The sequence below is a fragment of the Mercenaria mercenaria genome, chromosome 11, assembly GCF_021730395.1.
Source record: "Mercenaria mercenaria strain notata chromosome 11, MADL_Memer_1, whole genome shotgun sequence".
Classification (NCBI taxonomy): Eukaryota; Metazoa; Mollusca; class Bivalvia; order Venerida; family Veneridae; genus Mercenaria; species Mercenaria mercenaria.
Genome location: NC_069371.1, coordinates 28,719,323 through 28,738,545, shown reverse-complemented (window position 1 = coordinate 28,738,545; position 19,223 = coordinate 28,719,323). Strand labels below are relative to the sequence as shown.

Genomic DNA, 19,223 nt, shown 5'->3' with positions numbered 1-19,223 from the left:
CCCCACAGAAAAAATGGTGAAATGATGAATTCACTAAAAGAACAGTGAATTCCCTGAAATAACGGTGAATTCACAGCGGTGGATTCACTGAAGAAATGGTGAATTCACCAGGAACGCTCCACAGAAAAACTGTGCCCACAGAAAAATTGTGGTGAAGATTAAAAATGGCTCTAGCAGACTGAAAAATACGAAAATGATCTAAAGTATTTAAGAGACATAGAGTTAAGGCTACAATATAAACATCAAACTTGCGCTTTCTAACATTAAATTGATGACTCATAATGTAAACAGCTTCTTAGCAACTATCAGCTATCCACCGTGTAAAGCAAGATGGCGGATGACCTTTTAATCAATAAATGCTCTAGATTAAAAGTCAAAATTACATTATTATACATCAAGATACATGGATTTACATGGCAGAATTACTTTATGAAGGTTGCTACATCAAATGAAATTGGAATTTAACATCTGGAAATTAAAATGAAGGAATAAGGAATTGTTGACATGAGTCGTGAAAACTGGATACATTTACAAACTTTGAAAAGTTCTGTCATGGAAAACGGCTTCAAAAGTGAAGGATAGATCAAAATGCTGGTACAATACGTAATGTCTGGTTGTTGTCTTGTGAATATGACCTAAGACAACAGTCAGCTTCATGCGTTGTCGCCAGCAAAAGCTGCAAAACGAAAGTAAACAACCCAAGTGAAAGAATGAAGGATAAATAAAAGGTAAACTTTCTGGAGCATTACAATATCATTTAACAATAGATTTAAAGAAACAAAACTTTTTAGTTGATGAAAAATGGCTGTATTTTACTGGCACATATACTTTACCAATGCGCATGACCATCGGGAGGCGATGGTACGATGGTGATAACGCGATGGCATCATCTTAGCACCCACTTATCAATAAGCATCAGTAGCTTTGCGAATAACGCTATATATTAGCTTATCGTGTTTTCTAATATTTGTAGCGATTCCTAGTGAATGCTTTAAAAACTTAATTTCTGCCAAACTTTATGTTATGGACACACATTAGAATTTGGTGTTTTTACTGCTTTTTGGTACGGAAACTAGCCTGGGAATCCAGCTTGACAATTTCTAACATTTTTCTACCTGCAAATAGACAGCCTGGGGAAACCTGTTTTCCGACTGCAGCACCACCTGTATTACACCCGAAATATGCGGATGTTTGATAAAGAACGATAACTTCTGAAAGTAATAATCCATGGCGAAAAATAGAAACGGAATTCTCACGCACAGATCGGAATCGTGTACTTCCGAAGGTTTCCGGACATTTCCGGGCCATAGACAAATTTCAGTTTGTACCTCCCATAGCTTTTCCAGGAATCCCATAGCTTTTCCAGGAATTCTCACAAAAAAGACAGATCGGAATCGTGTACTTCCGAAGGTTTCCAGACATTTCCGGGCCATAGACAAATTTCAGTTTGTACCTCTTATAGCTTTTCCAGCAAGTTGTTCTTTAAAATATGTCAGTTTAAACTTAAATTTGAGTCATAGCTGTCAGGATGTTATATTAATTCAGACCTAGTAATCTACGAAATTTGGAAACTCCTTCAGATTTCCCGTTGAGTTGATAATATCAGAAACTCAGTGGATGCCAATTAACACTAATTAGCGCAGAGTAAGTGGCATCTTTAGGTATGATTTCCTCTGATAAAGCACAAATATTATCAATGGCTTCTCTGGCTTATTGGATCGTTGAGTCACCTAACATAACAAGTTAAACCTACGACTATGAAGGTTTAGACAATATACAACTGATAAGCGCTTCCAGTCAACCATATTGTCCATGTTGTGGAATAGATATAGAAATATAGATCTACTGGTAACTTACTATAAACCATTCTCTTTCTAAAAGGTATCTAGTATTGATAATGGAGTTGAAATTAGGTATAACTAATTGAAATCTTCTGCAAAGCATCATAAATTAATGACTTTCCATATCCAGTGGGTCAAGTTACTAATGTATTTCCAACATTTATTTTTTCTAACACATTCAACTCTTTGGGTTTAAGGATACTGACTTGTGTATTACTTTGATTTTTTTTACAGAAATATCTAATGTTTTTGTAAATTCCATCTAGCAGCCGACAAAAAAGGATCCAAAACAAAAGGTAGCTCTGTGTGACGTTTACATCGATATATACACTCAGCCAATCAGCGATTGCTATCTTTTACTAATTTCATACCTGGCGCGTCATAGTTCTTGGGTTGTAACAGTCGTTACAGTCCATAAAATAAACAACGTGTTTGTAAACACGGACGGATCCAAACGGAAGGGGAAAAGCATTTTATAGAAATATTCCGATGGCAAAATACAATACATATCCGTAGCCCTGACCAACCTATAAACCGGGCAAGTCTATTTTATAAGTAAGTACATCAACACGGCTGACCCATTTAAACGAGCTGTAATATGTAGTATTTAATGCGTGGAAGAGTCTATCACTACCTATTAAAGCAAAAAATATCATTCGCCTAGATTTTGCTCTTTATTCTTAGTAAAATGTAAGAAGGTAGGATAATATACAAACTTCATCAAATGCATTTTACGGTGTAATAACAATGAAAATATGGACTATTTTGTCACAGAGTGTTGTTTGGTTTTGTCCAATGTCATTCCGCGAAGTTAAATATTTCTGTTCTTGAACTGGTTTGACGGGTTTATTACTGTATAAAACTGGTTTACCATACAAGATATAAATACTTTAAAAATCATCACGCAGTTAAACACTAACCCTTCTTCTCATTAAACTATTTGTTTTACACGTATTATTACGCTTCAATTTGTTGTGTTATTCGGATTGTCTCCGATTTTCGATCTTCCGCGCGAGTACACACCTTGAAACTGTGAGTGTTAACTAAGCGGCAGAGGCCGCAAGCGGCCCGCCGCAATAATACAAAAGTCAACCATCGGAGTCAAGTTGCTTCCACTATATCTTTGTCTCGGATAAGGCAAAACAAAATTCGCGATTTGTTTACAGAAAACAAAAGCAATGTGGAGAGCGAAAAGTTTACGTCGTTGTTTTAAACAGAATTTTAGTGCTATGTATGGAATTAAAATAAAGAGTATCTGGTATTTATCTTGTATCTGAAAAGGGAGAACAATTTATCATTATAACAAGTTAAAGCATAGCAAAAGTTCCTTCTAGGGCACAGCTATATAAATATATGATGATCATCTTGAGACCATTCTACCTTACTGACATTTCGTATCACCCGTTTAAGCGCCCCGGGGGAGGGTGTCATACATTTTGCACCAAAGGGGTGTTTATTTCTATACCAAAATACAAAAAAAAATCCACTAAAATATTGAAAAACATCTATGTTGTTTTCCATTGCCTGAAAAATGTCTAGTGCGCTATTTCCATAGTATGTACGCTAACATAAGTTGTTAAATCCAACATCAAAGTAAATCCGTTACCACTTTCAGTTGAGTAAATACGGCAATTAAGAAACACTGGCTGTACACATTGACCCGATTTAAACTCAGTCCAAAATGTCCATGTGTTACTGGTAGTGTTTTGAGAAGTTTATAGAGATGATAGCAGACTATGACAGTTGGGGACATTAAAAGTGAATAGTGGACATTTTCCGGAACTTTTTTTTTAACTAACATGTAAAACGGATATTTCACGGAATGTTTGATTTTAATCAGTTACTTTTTGACTGACTTCTTCACCCCTTCAAAGCTGGTAAGTCATTTTTGTACTAGATATATGGTGGGATCCTAATGTACTAGTGATTTGATGCGCTAACAGGTAATGACCTTGCACACAACAAACTTAGTGGTCATTGATCAAGTAATTCACGACTGTAATTTAGTAGTGTGAATTTGTTGCACACAATGAGAGGGTCGCAATGGGGTTTATTATCACATATTAAACATGCATTCGAAGGTAACGACATATTTTAACCTTTGTGACGAATGAGATGTTTGGCCTGTTTCAACAACACATCTTTTCCATCCTCGGGTTTAGTAATGTGTAATCCGCAGAGCACGTTCAGCCAAGGGATCGCCTCAATTAGGGAAGAATAATCCTAATGTCAGAGGTTATTGCTAAGGTCACGGAGTTTGATTGGCCAGCTTGTAATGACAACAGCTTTCGAGATCAGTTGCTCAGTCAAGTGTGACTTACCGAATCTAAGTGTTCCTTCTTAAGAGAAGGAACAATAATTCCCGTATTTGATTTGATCTTTCGTAATATTGCGTATGTAGATGAATCATTAACGATTTTAAGTGTCCGTTTCCTCAGTGACTGTCTCATCAGTGACTATATTTCCTCAGAAACTGCCTCTTTGGTATTTTTGTCCTCAGTAACCTTCTCCTCAGTGGCCGTCGCCTTATTATCAGCTCATCAATGACCGTCGCCTCAGTTACCGTTTCCTCAGTGACTGTCTCCTCTATGACCGTATCATCAGTTATCATTTCCTCGTAGTTTGTTACCTCAGTGACTGTCTCTTCAGTGACAGTGGTCACGACGACTTTCTCCTCTGGCTTTCTCCTCAATGACCGTCGCCTCAGTGACTTTCTCCTCAGCGACCGTTGCGTCAGTGACTGTCTCTTCACTGATTTTCTCTTCAGTGACTGTCACCTCAATGACAGTGGCTTCAGTGACCGTGACCTAAATATCCGGCTCCTCAGTGACCGTTCCCTCAGTGGGCGTCACCTCAGTGACTGTTTCCTCATTGGCGGTCTCCTTAGTGGCGTCGACTCAGTTACCGTCTCCTCAGTGACCGTCGCTTAAGTGAGCCTCTCCTCAGTGACTTTCTCCCCAGTGTCTGTGACTATATCCTCAGCACAATGGTGTAAACTGCATCTTCATGCCAGTAAAGTTAAGCACTTTTCTATCGATACGACTAAATGCATTATGACAGTTTTACTTAATTTGAAATGTGCATCTTTTATAACACCTTTACACTAAGACAATCTGGAGAAATGTTTTAGACACACGATATTTATAAACATCAATTATTTTGGTGTCTCCTAGGGAAAAGATGTTAAATTAAAATTATATTTTATTTAGGTTAAATATATGAATTTCCAAATATATTAGCATCAGTAGAAAAGTAGTGTTACTTATTTTGTAAAATGTATACTTTTTTGACAGTCTACTCAAGTATTTCGAATCAGTCTTAAATGCGGGTCATTCTAAACGTTTTTCAGCTGACAATAACAAATACTCAAACAAAATATAGAAAACCAGTTATGCTTGTAAACTTTCTGTGCATATTAAACAACTGTAGGTTATAACATTTAATTATTTATTTCAAGCAGTAAACAATGTATAAGTATGTTTGTTGTCCGGTGATGTACACCTGTAGATAAATAATGCAGGGACTTGATGTACGTAATATACCTATCACTCTATGGATATATAAAGTCTAAAACATAATTATGTAATGACAAAGTTGTTTTTATTAAACAAAAGTCATTAAATACGAGGTATTCTGAATCAGCACACTTATATTTATTCTTTTCTGTATCAAATATTTGTTTATATCTAACAAATGTGCCTTATTTCTCTTTGATAATGCTTAAATATTTACCAGTGTCACCCCATTCATTTGAAAATATTTTGAATTCATTTCAGTAGTCAGTCTGGACCATTTCACAAAACTAGTATCACTAGTCAGAAATGAGCAACGGCAACAGTGATTCGGAATACCCTTAAATGACTCGAAATAATCGAGGTCGTGGACGTTGGAAAAAATCTACATATTATGCAAAGTAAGGCCACACCAAATTGATAAGTTGTTCATCGGATTTTTTTTTTCTGAAAAAATTGAGGCGGCGAGCGAAAAAATAACTTAAATATTTTTTTGGTTTTTGAGAAAATCAGGAGCGAGCGAAGAGCAAAGAAATATATTTGTCTTCATTTGGCTCTCGACTGACTAATAAAAACCTTAAAATAGAATGTATAGCCCTTTAAATTAAAAAGTAAGTCTCCAGGGATTGAGAAAATCTGACCTGCAGACGCACAACAAAGCGAACTCGTGAAAAAAGGTAATAGCATTGTCATACAGTACACTGTAATCAAATAATGCATGCTTTTGAAAATGCTGTTAGAAAATATGTAATAAACAACAATTCATAACCTTACACCATACTTATCACATACATATGTGACTTGAATATTTACTGCTATGAAAATGTAGAATTTTTAGCTGAATTTACAAAGTTTTTGATACATCAAATACCTCTGTGAGTGTTACTAGATCTATTAAAGCTTTTGATTTAAAACTTAGAATAGTTATTTACTGTCAAAGTCTACACCAGGAGAAACAATACTCTTAAGTCTGAATCTTGACAGAGTTATGACCCTTTTTAACATAGAATATTTTCAATTAAGTTTTATATAATGACCAATAGCTCTGTTACTTTCAAAGCTTCTGACTATTATGCCCCTTTAATTGGCAAAGCTCTGATTCAGAAAAGTCGAGTATGATGTCTTATGTACAGCTCTTTTTTAACTTTAAACTTTCACAACATATTAAATTTGTTGAAACAAAGTCTCAATTAAGGTCTGAAATGGACATAAACGTGCATTAACATTAGTCTAATAAATGATTGGAAAATTTGAAAATCGAAACTGTTCTGAAAACAACTCATAATGTAAATTCCTTACCCCACCAACTTTCGTATGCAAATGCTGATCATATGGACAGAAAAAAACAGAAAACAGATAAGTGACATGCACCAATAAGAATTTACCCTTACCAAAATAAAATAGATTGATGTTATCAAATAAATTGATATGTTTTTCTTCATCCAGTTTTCAATGAAAAAAATCGATTTTTGTAGCATGTAATTTGGTAAACATTTGAAGAAAATGGCGTAACTGCATTAAAGGGAAATAACTTTACTGCAACTAAATATAAGTGTTATGATTTATTATAGAGGATGTGTGTGTAGTATGTATTTATTTTGATTAAAATCCATTTGAGAACAATCTGGGACTGGAATTATAAGCATTTATACACTTTTACATCCGTAAAAAGTAGCGCAACAGAACATTTTGGATTGATTTTTTTCAATGGGGCGAGCGCAAGTCAAAAACAAAACAATTTTTTTTGTGTGTGTGTGTTTCTGAAAATATACGAGCGGCAAATCCGATGAACACCTTTTAAAATTTGGTGAGGCCTATGCGATATTTCATAATTTAGATACTGTCTTTTTATTGTCTATTTAATGATTTATTCATGAACATGTTTAAACGATATTGCACATTTTGATGCATTAGTCAAATTTTATTTTTTATGAAAACTGATTCGGAATACGCGAGTAAACTGTATTTGAGCCGCGCCATGGGAAAACCAACATAGTGGGTTGGCGACCAGCATGGATCCAGACCAGCCTGCGCATCCGCGCAGTCTGGTCAGGTTCCATGCTGTTCGCTAACAGTTTCTCTAATTCCAATAGGCTTTGAAAGCGAACAGCATGGATCCTGGCCAGACTGCGCGGATGCGCAGGTTGGTCTGGATCCATGCTGGTCGCAAACCCACTATGTTGGTTTTCTCATGGCGCGGCTCATTTATATTATAAGGAGCACTTGCTAATGGTATGTTAAGTATATAATTCAAACACACATTAAAATATTAATTGAAGGCAAGTAACCAAACACGTTACATAATGTTCAATTATTGAATGGCTACTCAGTCAGTAGTCAAAATTATTAGTTTTGACTGATGACAGGCAAGCCAGCTGATAACTGTTTTTTAACAGACATCCGAAAATAATTTCAACAGTTCTATTTTTAAATTTTTTGCCTTATTAGTCCAGGAAACATGTGTTGAATATTGACCACCAGTATAGTACAAACTCTGTACCGACGATTAATTAAGGAGTCGTATAATAACAACAGTCTTAGTTTGTCAGTGGTTAACATGACACATAAAAAGGTTCAGGGCATAGGATGTCATGCAATGTTGACCAAGGTCTGCAGTCGTAGGCGATTCTCAATACAGACCCGAGTCTGCAATCGTAGATTGACATAAATTCGATGAAGACCCAGACCTACAATTGTAAATCGACAGGGTCTACAAGCATTGCTAAGAAGTTCGCATACCATTGTCACTAAACTAGTATGTCGTTAGCAGCGTCTCAGCCCTTCCTCAGGCTCATCAGTAAGTGCCAAGGGTTTCCATTTGATGTTTTATATTTTGTATTTTCTTAAAAAAAATAACTGCAAATGTTTTTAGTTATTTCATATACCAAAGAACGGGTTGTAAAGAACCCAAACAGAAAACGACCCAATAAACACTGTCCATAAACGCCACCAAAACCATGTTCCACAAGAATAAACACCATCAAAACCATGTTCCCATTCCGCATGCAAATAAGCAAACGGATCGCTAATTAACATAAATGTGTCATTTTACAACACGCCTATAGATCGCATAATAAACCGTTAATGGTTCGCATTTTAGATCGCTAATAGAACACATTGCGAATCTCTTTAATGAAACGCATAATAGATCGCTTAATATATTATGCATGATACAAATTTGGTAATCATTTAACATTTTCATGATCATTGCGATTCAGTTTTACACAAATCATTTGATAAATCAGGTAACAGAAATCCAATCTGTGTGAAATATGGAGAGAAAAAGAGGAACATACATTAGATAGTTTTGTATATATTTGTGCAGTATGCCGTTTGAATCAGTATTCCTAAAACTATGTTATGTTATATAAAATCCTGGAATTCCATCATACACCTCTTTTACTGAAATCTTTTTGAAAAAAAGTCACATCATAAATACGCATTTATTTATACTGAATTGTATGCATTTAGAAAATATGCGTAATATGCATATATTAAACTCTTGTGAATCATACAATATAAATAAAGTAACATTTCTTCTTCAATAAATCCATCCCGTCCATCCTCTGTATCATTATTACCTAAAAAATGCACTAATTTCTTGTCCCCGTATATTATTCAAAAAATGAGATTACATAACATAACAATGGCAACAAGAAGATATATTATGAAAGGTTAACTGAACGGTTGATAAAAGAGGTGAAAACCTTTTGAATGACTCTCAGTAAGTTAATAACTCGCTTTTAAATCGCGATCCCTTCAGGGAACATGTTCCGTCAACGTTCCATTGCAAGCATTTCTTGATTGTTTAAAGGGATCACTAATGGAACGAACTAACAAACACCGAAAAAAAAGCGGTTGTGACAGTGTTTATAAGGGGTTTGACAGTGTTCATTAAAACAAATTTTTGTTTGGCTACCCAATGTATCTGATCCTGGATAGAACCTGTACATCTACAGTCATCGATGGTAGAAAGTAAGCTTAAAATTCAAGTAAAGTAAGTCGAAATTTTTAGATTGTTACTCTTAATTTCGAGAATGCTAATAAGGCAAAACTTTAAAAATAGAATTGTAACAGTTTCGATTTAATACCGCTTGGCACCAATGTCCTTCCATACTCGAGTATCGTAGTAAAGTCATGTGTTTAAATCATCGTAGGTAATTGAAAGAATCTTCGCTCACCGCTCTCGGGTTGATGAGTAAAACATACTGTTTTACAGTTACATAAAGCTTTTCATCTTTTAACATAAACAGATAAGGAAGGTAACACATATAGTACATGAGCCATAGGGTTAATTGGTACCATCTCGGGGGATTAATTCTCATAGTGATTTTTGGAAAGGTATACAACCCTGGAATAAGATAATATATGATAGCAATGTATCGACGGTAGCTTTTGGTGTGATATCATCCTGTTATATGCCTACACTTAGATACAAGTTCAGGTGAGCTAAAATATATCCAATGTAGACATACGAATTATGGAACATATGCTATTCAGTTTGAATAATTGATGTATTTGTAACAAGTATTTAAGAACAAATAAATAAAATATTTCCTTAATTTTCGACATTTTTGGGTTTGCTTCTTTGAATAAATGTTAATTAGAATAATGATTATAAAGAACATCTTAACAGCATGGACAATTATTAAGCATAATTACAGTTCGTAATTAGATTTTCTTCAGATAGATGTTAGACCTTAAGGTACCATTTCCCCTGCCTTCCCTCAGGAATTCAACATTATGACTTTCGGAAAGTACATACTGAATGCTTTTTATTCCTACATAAATGCCGTTTGATTGCTAGGGCTTTTGTAATTTACGGGACATTTAATATGTTTCCTAAAAACATTTAAGACGATGAAATAGTGTTACACAATGATTAAGAAAAAGTGCATTCTTTAGTTTATTAACAGTCTTATTTAACCATGAATTGAATGTGCTTTAAAACAAGATTTCTTTCATGTACAAGTTAACATCTAAATTAGTGTAATTTACGTAACAGTGATTTTATAACCAACATTATAGATATTTTACTCGTACTTATAACCCAATAACCAAGATGTTATGATTCTTCAATACAAATGAAAGTACAGACTGAATAGTGTTTCTTACAACTATTTTTTCTGCGGTGGAACTTTCCCATGACGTAATCTCCGTATAAGTTTGTATGTTACCAAAATGTTACAAAACTGAAATTTCTAAAGTGAAGAAAATGCCCTACACAGATCGGGAAAAAATTATAACATTTTATAATAACTATACATAATTTGTATTGTTGAACTAGATATTTACTAGAATGCAGTGAATCACCATCTCATTTCAATAGTTGTGCGAATTTTACGTTACAATAATATGTGTAATCGAAATCAGTACAAATCAATTATAAATGTTCAGGAACATAATTTTACATGTATATATTGTAATACGTTTTAGAATTAGGTTTTAAACAAATAGAAAACAAACAGATACTCATTGGAACACCATGGCTTCATAGGGACACTATCATTCTTAGTTTAAATATTAGAAATCTTCTGACACTTACTTATTAACAGATGACACATATATTCAACCATAATTATTTGACCTTCATCCGATGTTTATGTAAACAAGTAAAGGAACTTGCTGACAATCCAAGCCTTGAAAATCTGTTGAAAGTCGAACAGCGTTCAAAGAGTACTTTCAAAAGCACCTACACTTCAAAAGTGTCAGAGAGAGACATCACGGAAAAGGGCACACTTCTGTATATACTTTATTGATATCATTCATTATATACTGGCATTAATAGAGGCCACAAATGTCAACGACCTGGATGTGCGTATAGTAGTCTGACACAAGTTGTGCCCACTATCATTTGCGTCCAATCATCTGAACGATGCAATATATCTACCTGCTTATCCGTTAGTTTATACTAATTAGTTTTAGCGCGATTGTAATGAAAGCTTCAAGCCTATTGGTATCACTGTCGAGTCCGCTTCCTGGAAAACCAGTACTGGTGTCAATAGAAAAGTCATGGTTGTGACCCCAGTGGGGTTCGGACCCATGACTCCTGGATTGAGCCGACACCTTATCCATTAGACCACCGCTCCCCTATCTGTTCCTTATGATGAATCTTGTAGTAACCCACCCTTGTGCAGAAAAGCTTTTGATGGGTCATGGCTTCAGTGTGTCTAGATCAGCCGTACCAGCATCACAGCATGCTGTAAAACTCACTATAGAACAGACTATCAACCTTCATGCCAAGAAAAAGAAAAGCATCATAAGTTTCAGCAGAAAACGTTCTTCGTTCTACAGGTGTTGTTTGACACAGCACATGCGAGCTAAATATGTTGAAGCTACACAACAGAAAGCAGACATGACTTTAGAAGACAAATCCACACACAAAGAAATGGAACCTGCGCAGATCAAAGCCGATTATGCGGATGTAAAAAAGAGATGACAGTTGTAGAAAAATTTATGTTTCCATTCAAAGCTGAAAGAAATATGTCTGGGCTATTCGTGATATTAGTTGTTGAACGCGCATGATGTAGACATAGAATTTCCTGTGTCCTTGGTAAACTACGTAAACAAAGACAGGCAAAGCCAAACTATTGTACTACGTTGAAGGAAGTATCGAGCTGCAACAATCGTACCATTCTATTGAAAATGTATCTCACATCATTGATGGCGATGCTTTCATAGTAGATTTCGTTGCAGATACCTACTTTTCCAAAACAATCTAGTCTGTCGAAAGAAAACGACGTGGAACTGCACCAACACTTCTGTTTTCTGGTCAAAAATACCAAAACATCCGCAGAATTGGAAATATTTCATGAGCAATGATGACAACAAAACTCAATTATGTCCAGACAGCTTAACAGGTGGGACGTCAACATGTGTGCTCCGACGACGTTTTGGAGGACGGAGAGTCATTTTTATTTGCAGTACAATGGTCATCCAAAATATCGGAACATCAACAAGGTTAGGTACGAAATGTTTGTCAAGAAGAACGGCAACCAAGACGGCGTTCTTGATAGTTCCGACGACATAGACATGACCCTGTTGCCACCATATCAGACCAGTCAGCTAACAGTTACTTACTTATTTATTTATTTATTTATTTATTTATATTAATCTACAAAATTTTTAATATACATATTTGCGTAGCTATTGTAAAAACAATTGAAAAACACTTTATTATAATAGACTCAAATTTGATACAATCCCTTAGTGTTTTTCTACATTAAATTAATACTTTTGTAGTTTTATTCATATATAACTAAACGGCCTTGATCTTTTCTTTAAGGCGTATATTTGGTTACAAGTCCATGAGAATAGCCTTTATCTTCCTGGTGTTGATAAAAATTACTGGGACTTTGATGACGAACAACAGTTAGTGTACAACTTGAGTGACAAAAGATTGTTCTTGATGAACTTGTTGACATATTGTGCAACACTGACTTAAACGAAACCAGTTAAACTGATGAAGATTATGAGCTAACCAAAATTGACGATATCTTATAAGATTCAGACAGTGATGAAGAGTCATAACTAAGAATGTTCTAGTATGTTGAATACATAGAAAATGTGGTTTATTGAAAACAAAAAATAACCTTGACATGATATACAAAGACAATGACTGAAAATAATAACAGCGGCATATTACCGATTACGGTAACATATTGTAACATAAATTACACTTTTCCATTCAATTAATTAACATGACATTTGATACCTAATTGTAGAATGATTTTATTGATTAGTTAAAATGTTTCTTTTCTAAACATTATACTAAATAACAACCAATTTATCATGTTTATATGAAATATTATAAAAATCTTGATTTTATGGTAACGTATTTTACTGTATAAAAGAACCATCTGGTATTATTCAGTATAAAAATGTTTACTGTTTAAGCATAAGAACATTGATACAGAAGTAGGCATGAGTATGCACCTTTTAGACAGATCAGATAGTAAAACATCATGTTTAAACAACATATTTTGTATTTTGCGTCTACACGTGTATTGTCACGTAAATTACAATAACAACAAGGTGACTTTGATATCAAAAACTAATGGCCTGCGAATAACTGTCTAATTGTAGATTTAACATATCAAAACAAGTTCAGAAATTGCTTTGATTTAACGATATTCATACTTTTCTGTTCCATATCATTTATAGAAGTATTAATTAATTTCAAACAAGTAGGTAACGCACATTAATAGGCCATAAATTACAAGTGCCCCAACAGCCAATAGCAGACAACCTGATTTTGTGATCTGTAGAATTCTACTGCCTTATACTCTATGTATTTAAACATGTCATATTAGTTCAAGAATGAGCAAAATACCTTTCTAACTGCATATTATGAAAAAATATTTGTGTTCTTAAATTATGTTTAAGCACTGGTCTATGTGTGTCTGTAATTGCAATCACTAACCGCTAAAGAGGCAATAGTTCAACAACAGTTCTATAAAATACATAAACTGAGCTGTTTGTCGATCAATTTCCAAGCAAATATAGTCAAAAATAAGAGAGAACCATTAGTTTGAAATAGAAAGTCTTCTTATGTATAACAGAAGTTTGATGAAAGTCCATTTTGGGATGGGGTTACTGCACGACTAATAACTCACAAAAAGCTACCATCACTGCAATGCTATCACATAGTTTCTGAATTGTCAGATGTTTACCTATCCAAAAATAGCATGGAGCTTTAATCCCCTCGGATGGTACCGCTGGCCAAAATTACTGGGTCTGGCTCATCGACTAATAGTTATGTTTTATAAAATCACTTCAATATTACACATGAACGAATACGGAAGGAAAGTAGTCATGTATAATGGATTCAACAATATTTTATACTACGTTAATCAATATTTAGCCCGTTAGCAAATACATACGAAAACAAATATCATAATACATAGCAAAGACATATTTTAAGCTCATAGCAAATATTGTGGCAGTCACATTATATATAACACATTATGAGCTTTTAATAATTTGTAACGTGTTCAGGCCGCAGATCATTGGATATTTTTATTAACTGTACTTAAGAGAGTTTAATAGCCGATATTTTATTCATTAACTCCTGAAAGTAATAGAAAAAGATCAAAGCACAAACACATACAAGAAAGTAAAAAGATTTAATATCTTCGTAAAACTACCTGACAAAATAATGGTATTTTCCTCATTGTAGTATTTCTACTTTAAAAAACACTTGTTTTGAAAAATACTCGAATTTCTATTTTATTTCATGTTTTTAGTAGATTCCTAAATTGTAACGGCTGATTATGTTTGTATCTTTACTGTTTCAAAGTGAGAAAGATTTTTCATTTTCACTCATAACTCTTTCGTAATTTTGTTTTAATTCGAAACGAATATGAAATATAAATAAACTGATTATTTTTCTCCAAAATTCACATAAATAGAAATACATATTAAGTACATGTATAAAAACATCTTCAGAAATATGAATTCATGCGTTCCTCCGTATTTAAATATAGAATTCTAAAATATCTCAAATAATTATTAAACTTAACATGTGACGTTGCAAGCTTTAATGTACTAAAATCCAACTAAGAAGAAAAATTGTTTGACTGTTTTACTTGTAAGACCGAAAATATTGCACTCGTGAGCTTTTCATTCCCGGTTGCGCTACCCGTGAAACAATTTAACTTAGTGTTCATCCCAAGGCGATAGTTTGATCTTTAACAAATATCCCCCTTAAACTTAAACTTCTATTTAATGGTATTCCGTTAACATAAAGTCGAACGACTTGAGGTAAAAAGAATTGTTTATCTCATGATGAAATTTGATAGCCTGAAACCTCTCATAAAAGGCTTTCAAAACATATTACAACTATAGAAGGTTGTCGCGTTTAAGACTATGATAAAATTATTTCACTGTACGTCAGAAACATTAATTTTAAAAGTACTCTGACGGTTTAAAATTATGTTCTACTTTAAATAAAATTGACCGAACAGTTGATGTTACATCTAAATTCCTAGTGACGTCATTCTTATTTGCATGGCTATATGAATTGGTTATAAATGTAAAATATATTTGTCTTTTGTTTTTGTATTTGCATGCAAACTGAGGATGTGTTGAATTAACTTGAAACTTTACTCTCAGACAATAGATACTAAGAGTCAATATTTATTATTTTTTCCATCGATCGGTCAGCAAAAAGTTGTATTACATTAAGTAGAAAAATGTAAAGTACGTAATTCAATATTATTATTTTGAATAAAGTTTCAAATATGGCAAGTTAGTACACCAGTTTTATTCTCAAATAACATTAATTTTTGCCATTTCAATAGGATAAGACAAGACAGCTGAAAAAGTAAAGTAATAAGTAAAACTGTAATTATAAACTTTTTTCTGGTTCATTGATCAGACAGTGATATTATCAATAGATAAATATTTATCAATTTTAAACGTCAAAATATGTTTAAAAAGTAGATAAGTTTTGCCTATTGTGAATAACCTACTGATATGGAACTTATATAAGTTTGAAGTTTCAGTTGTTTTTTCCATACTCAAATTTAATGTTTTAGGACACTTGTTATGAAAACACTCGAATAAAGGGAAACGGTATTAAATGTTAAGTTTATAAAACTAGTTTATATATTTTCAAATACAATGGTGATTTTCAAAAGAAAAAAAGTATTATCTTTAATATTTTTATTTACATTGTATACGTGTATATATGCGGCAACAATAAATGACACAAAAACGCTACTTTCAAATTTACTTTCGGACTACAATACAGATGTTAGGCCAATAGAAGATCAGTTTTCTGCGATAAACGTCACGGTAACCGCTTATATCAAAAGTATTCAGGAATTTGACGAAGTACAAGAAAAGTTCTCCTTTGTTGGTGCGCTTGCTGTGACTTGGCAAGACGCCAATATGGTTTGGAACCCTTATCATTATGGTGGACTTTATCAGCTATCGGTGTCTTACAAGAATGTTTGGGTTCCGGAACTTATTTTATCAAGTCCTTCAGAAGATGTGAATTCGCTCGGGAAAAGCTGGAATAAAGTGAGATACTATTCTTCCGGAATTGCAGTGTGGGTACCTATTGATTTAATTGAAAGTACTTGTGCAGTGAATGTCAGAAACTATCCATTCGACACACAGGAATGTGTGACTTCATTCAATTCTATGGGGTATGAGGAAGCAGAGGTGCTTCTTATTCCTGGAAAAACAGAATTTGATTTCAGTGTATACCAAGAAAATTCCTTATGGGCTATCTCTGGAACGAAGGTCAGTGTGCAGACCGTTGGCGCGTCTTCACAGATAGATCTTGTAGTTTCATTGAAAAGAAAGCCGTCGTTTGTGATTATAAACGTAATCTTACCCATTTTATTTCTCAGTCTTCTAAATATACTAGTATTCATACTTGTGCCTGAATCTGGAGAGAGAATTTCCTACTGCATCACCGTTTTACTGGCTGTTGCCGTGTTCATGACGATAGTAAGTGACATGCTGCCGAGAAGTTCGGAACCAGTTCCTTTGATTTCATACAAATTAATGATTGATATGATTCTCAGCTCACTTATTGTGGTAGTAGCTGTACTAAATCTGCGTGTGTATAATAAAGACAAAAACACACCCGTCCCTAAATGGCTACAAGCCTTATATTGCTTCTTATCGTGCAGAAAATGCCAAGGTACGAAAGTGTTTGCTCTTAGAAAAGAAGGAAAATCTGGGAAAATAAAAGCAATGTCAATAAATGAGGATACAACTACCAACACTGAGTCCAAACTTCGTCACCTCAGCGAGGCCATTGAAAGGATTTACACCATTACCTGGAAAAAGATCAGTTTCATGATTGACTGGATCTCCTTTGTCACGTTCACTGTAGCGTCGTTTCTAAGTTTTGTGTGTTTTATTGCAGCAACGGTAAATAATTAAACAATCTTTCTCTGGGATCATGGAGTCCATTCAATATACACAGAGTTCCGGTGACGGGGGCGGGGCGTGAGAGGTGTTACGCATTTTATTAACTTTCATATAAAGACTCAATCAAACCTATTTTGATTTCATTTTATATTTACAAAGGACCTTTTTACAGTGTTATTCGATATTTCACATTTTACAGTGCTTGACGTCACGAGAAAGGACCTTTCGTCTGTAATATGATGAATATGTTAACATTAAACATTAAATATTGATGTTTCGCAATAAATACTAGGAATCAAAATACTGTTCTAACACGACCAGCAAATAAGCTACATATATGTAGAGCAAAATCTGTCTCTGCGATAAACCACTCGCGTGCAAAGACGTCATCCGATCCAGGTGCGTAGCACGGTCGTAAAAAGTAGTTACCATTTTTTCTAACACTGTTGATACTAGTATGTCGTGTAAGAATCGAAATAATAAGTTCCCAAGTGTGATTTATCGTATCTTTCGTTCTAATGCGATACAATATATCACTCAGGCCTAGGCCTTTGTGGTAATTATATTCTTACGCATAAGAACTCAGAACTCGGATTATTCTACGATAAACCATGTTTGGGAACTTATCATTTCTTAATGAACATGTTCTTTTTGTGAGTACAAATATATCGCATAGAAGGACAAATATTGATAAAAATTGTTTCATTGTATTTTAAAGTCACTGTGGTCCTTGTATCAAAGTATTAAGTAGCATCAACTGTGAAAATGGTATTTTTAGTAACATCTTAGGCTTGATACGAATGAAATCAGAAGTAAATATTTTATTCAAAGTTTATATTTATGAAGTATATGCAGCTTCTAAAAAAATGATACAGTCACGTGACTTACGACGACAATCACACAAAACAGCGAAATGCATTCTAGGACATTGCGGCTTAAAATCCACGTAAACGCTATAGTCTGGACAATTGGAATACAGATAATAAACTATTTACTGTATAGTAGATGAAATGTATGGTGCCTGCGTAAACTGCACCGGAGAAGTGGGTTCATTCACGGGCAAATAGATGGCACTGATGTTAAACTGGCAATTTTCCGGTAGACGACGGTGAAAATTGTTTCTGTTAAATATGTATCTGTCAGAGGTTATTTGTCTCAGAAACATTGTGGTATTGTATATTACTACCATGATACACATTTAGCACTGGAAATAATGAGTGTACAAATGACAATTAGTCGTATTTTCATAATACCAGATTTATATCTTATTTTGTAGGATGAAATGGAGCAGCTATATCATATCGAATATTCAAGTATAAACTGCTTGCGGTATGTTTATATAGTAGTTGCTGCGGATCGTATTAGAATAAATATAAAGTATTGGTGTTTACATGGCAATGCACGTTTTTGAAGGACATGGTGACATTTTAATACTCAATACTTTAGCATAACAAATATAAGCATAAAATATCTAGTAATTTTTGTGAATTGGAGAATGCTTGGAAACGACTTGATGTATAACAATGCATAGAGGGCAATGTTCTATTGCATAGCGAATGTGCTGATATTTCCTTCTTACGCATCCCCTTTCCCCCTTAACCAAGCTATCTGCCCCTCCCCTCCCCATCGTCCCTCGCGCACGATACTTCGGCATCAAATATATTTCTGAGAGAGTCAGTATAGAACTCCTCCCATGTTAAGGGCAATAACATAAACTCATCTTAATTATCTTACGAATCATACCCATTAATATTTTCACTAGGTCAAAATATACACACGAATATTTTGGTTTATCACATGAGCACATCAAACTTAATCTTAATTTGTTTATGAGATATAACCGGATAAAAAAGTCATATTGTTATGCCATGATTCCATGCCTGATTCCCTGCCTGGTTCCTGTAACAAAATTCACTCGATCCATTTACAAACTGTCGACGAAAGTGATGTAGCTATCACACATTAGATTGGAAGCACGAAT

General features: G+C 34.2%; 1 protein-coding gene across 1 annotated transcript; it reads left to right on the top strand.

Moving 5' to 3' along the window:
* Window positions 1-15,777: 15,777 nt before the first annotated feature.
* On the top strand, window positions 15,778-18,716 carry LOC128546493 (neuronal acetylcholine receptor subunit alpha-6-like). The gene has a single exon (XM_053517041.1). It carries the CDS (start codon window positions 15,977-15,979, stop codon window positions 17,252-17,254), a length of 1,278 nt encoding a protein of 425 aa, XP_053373016.1. The 5' UTR covers window positions 15,778-15,976; the 3' UTR covers window positions 17,255-18,716.
* The last annotated feature ends 507 nt before the right edge of the window (window positions 18,717-19,223 follow it).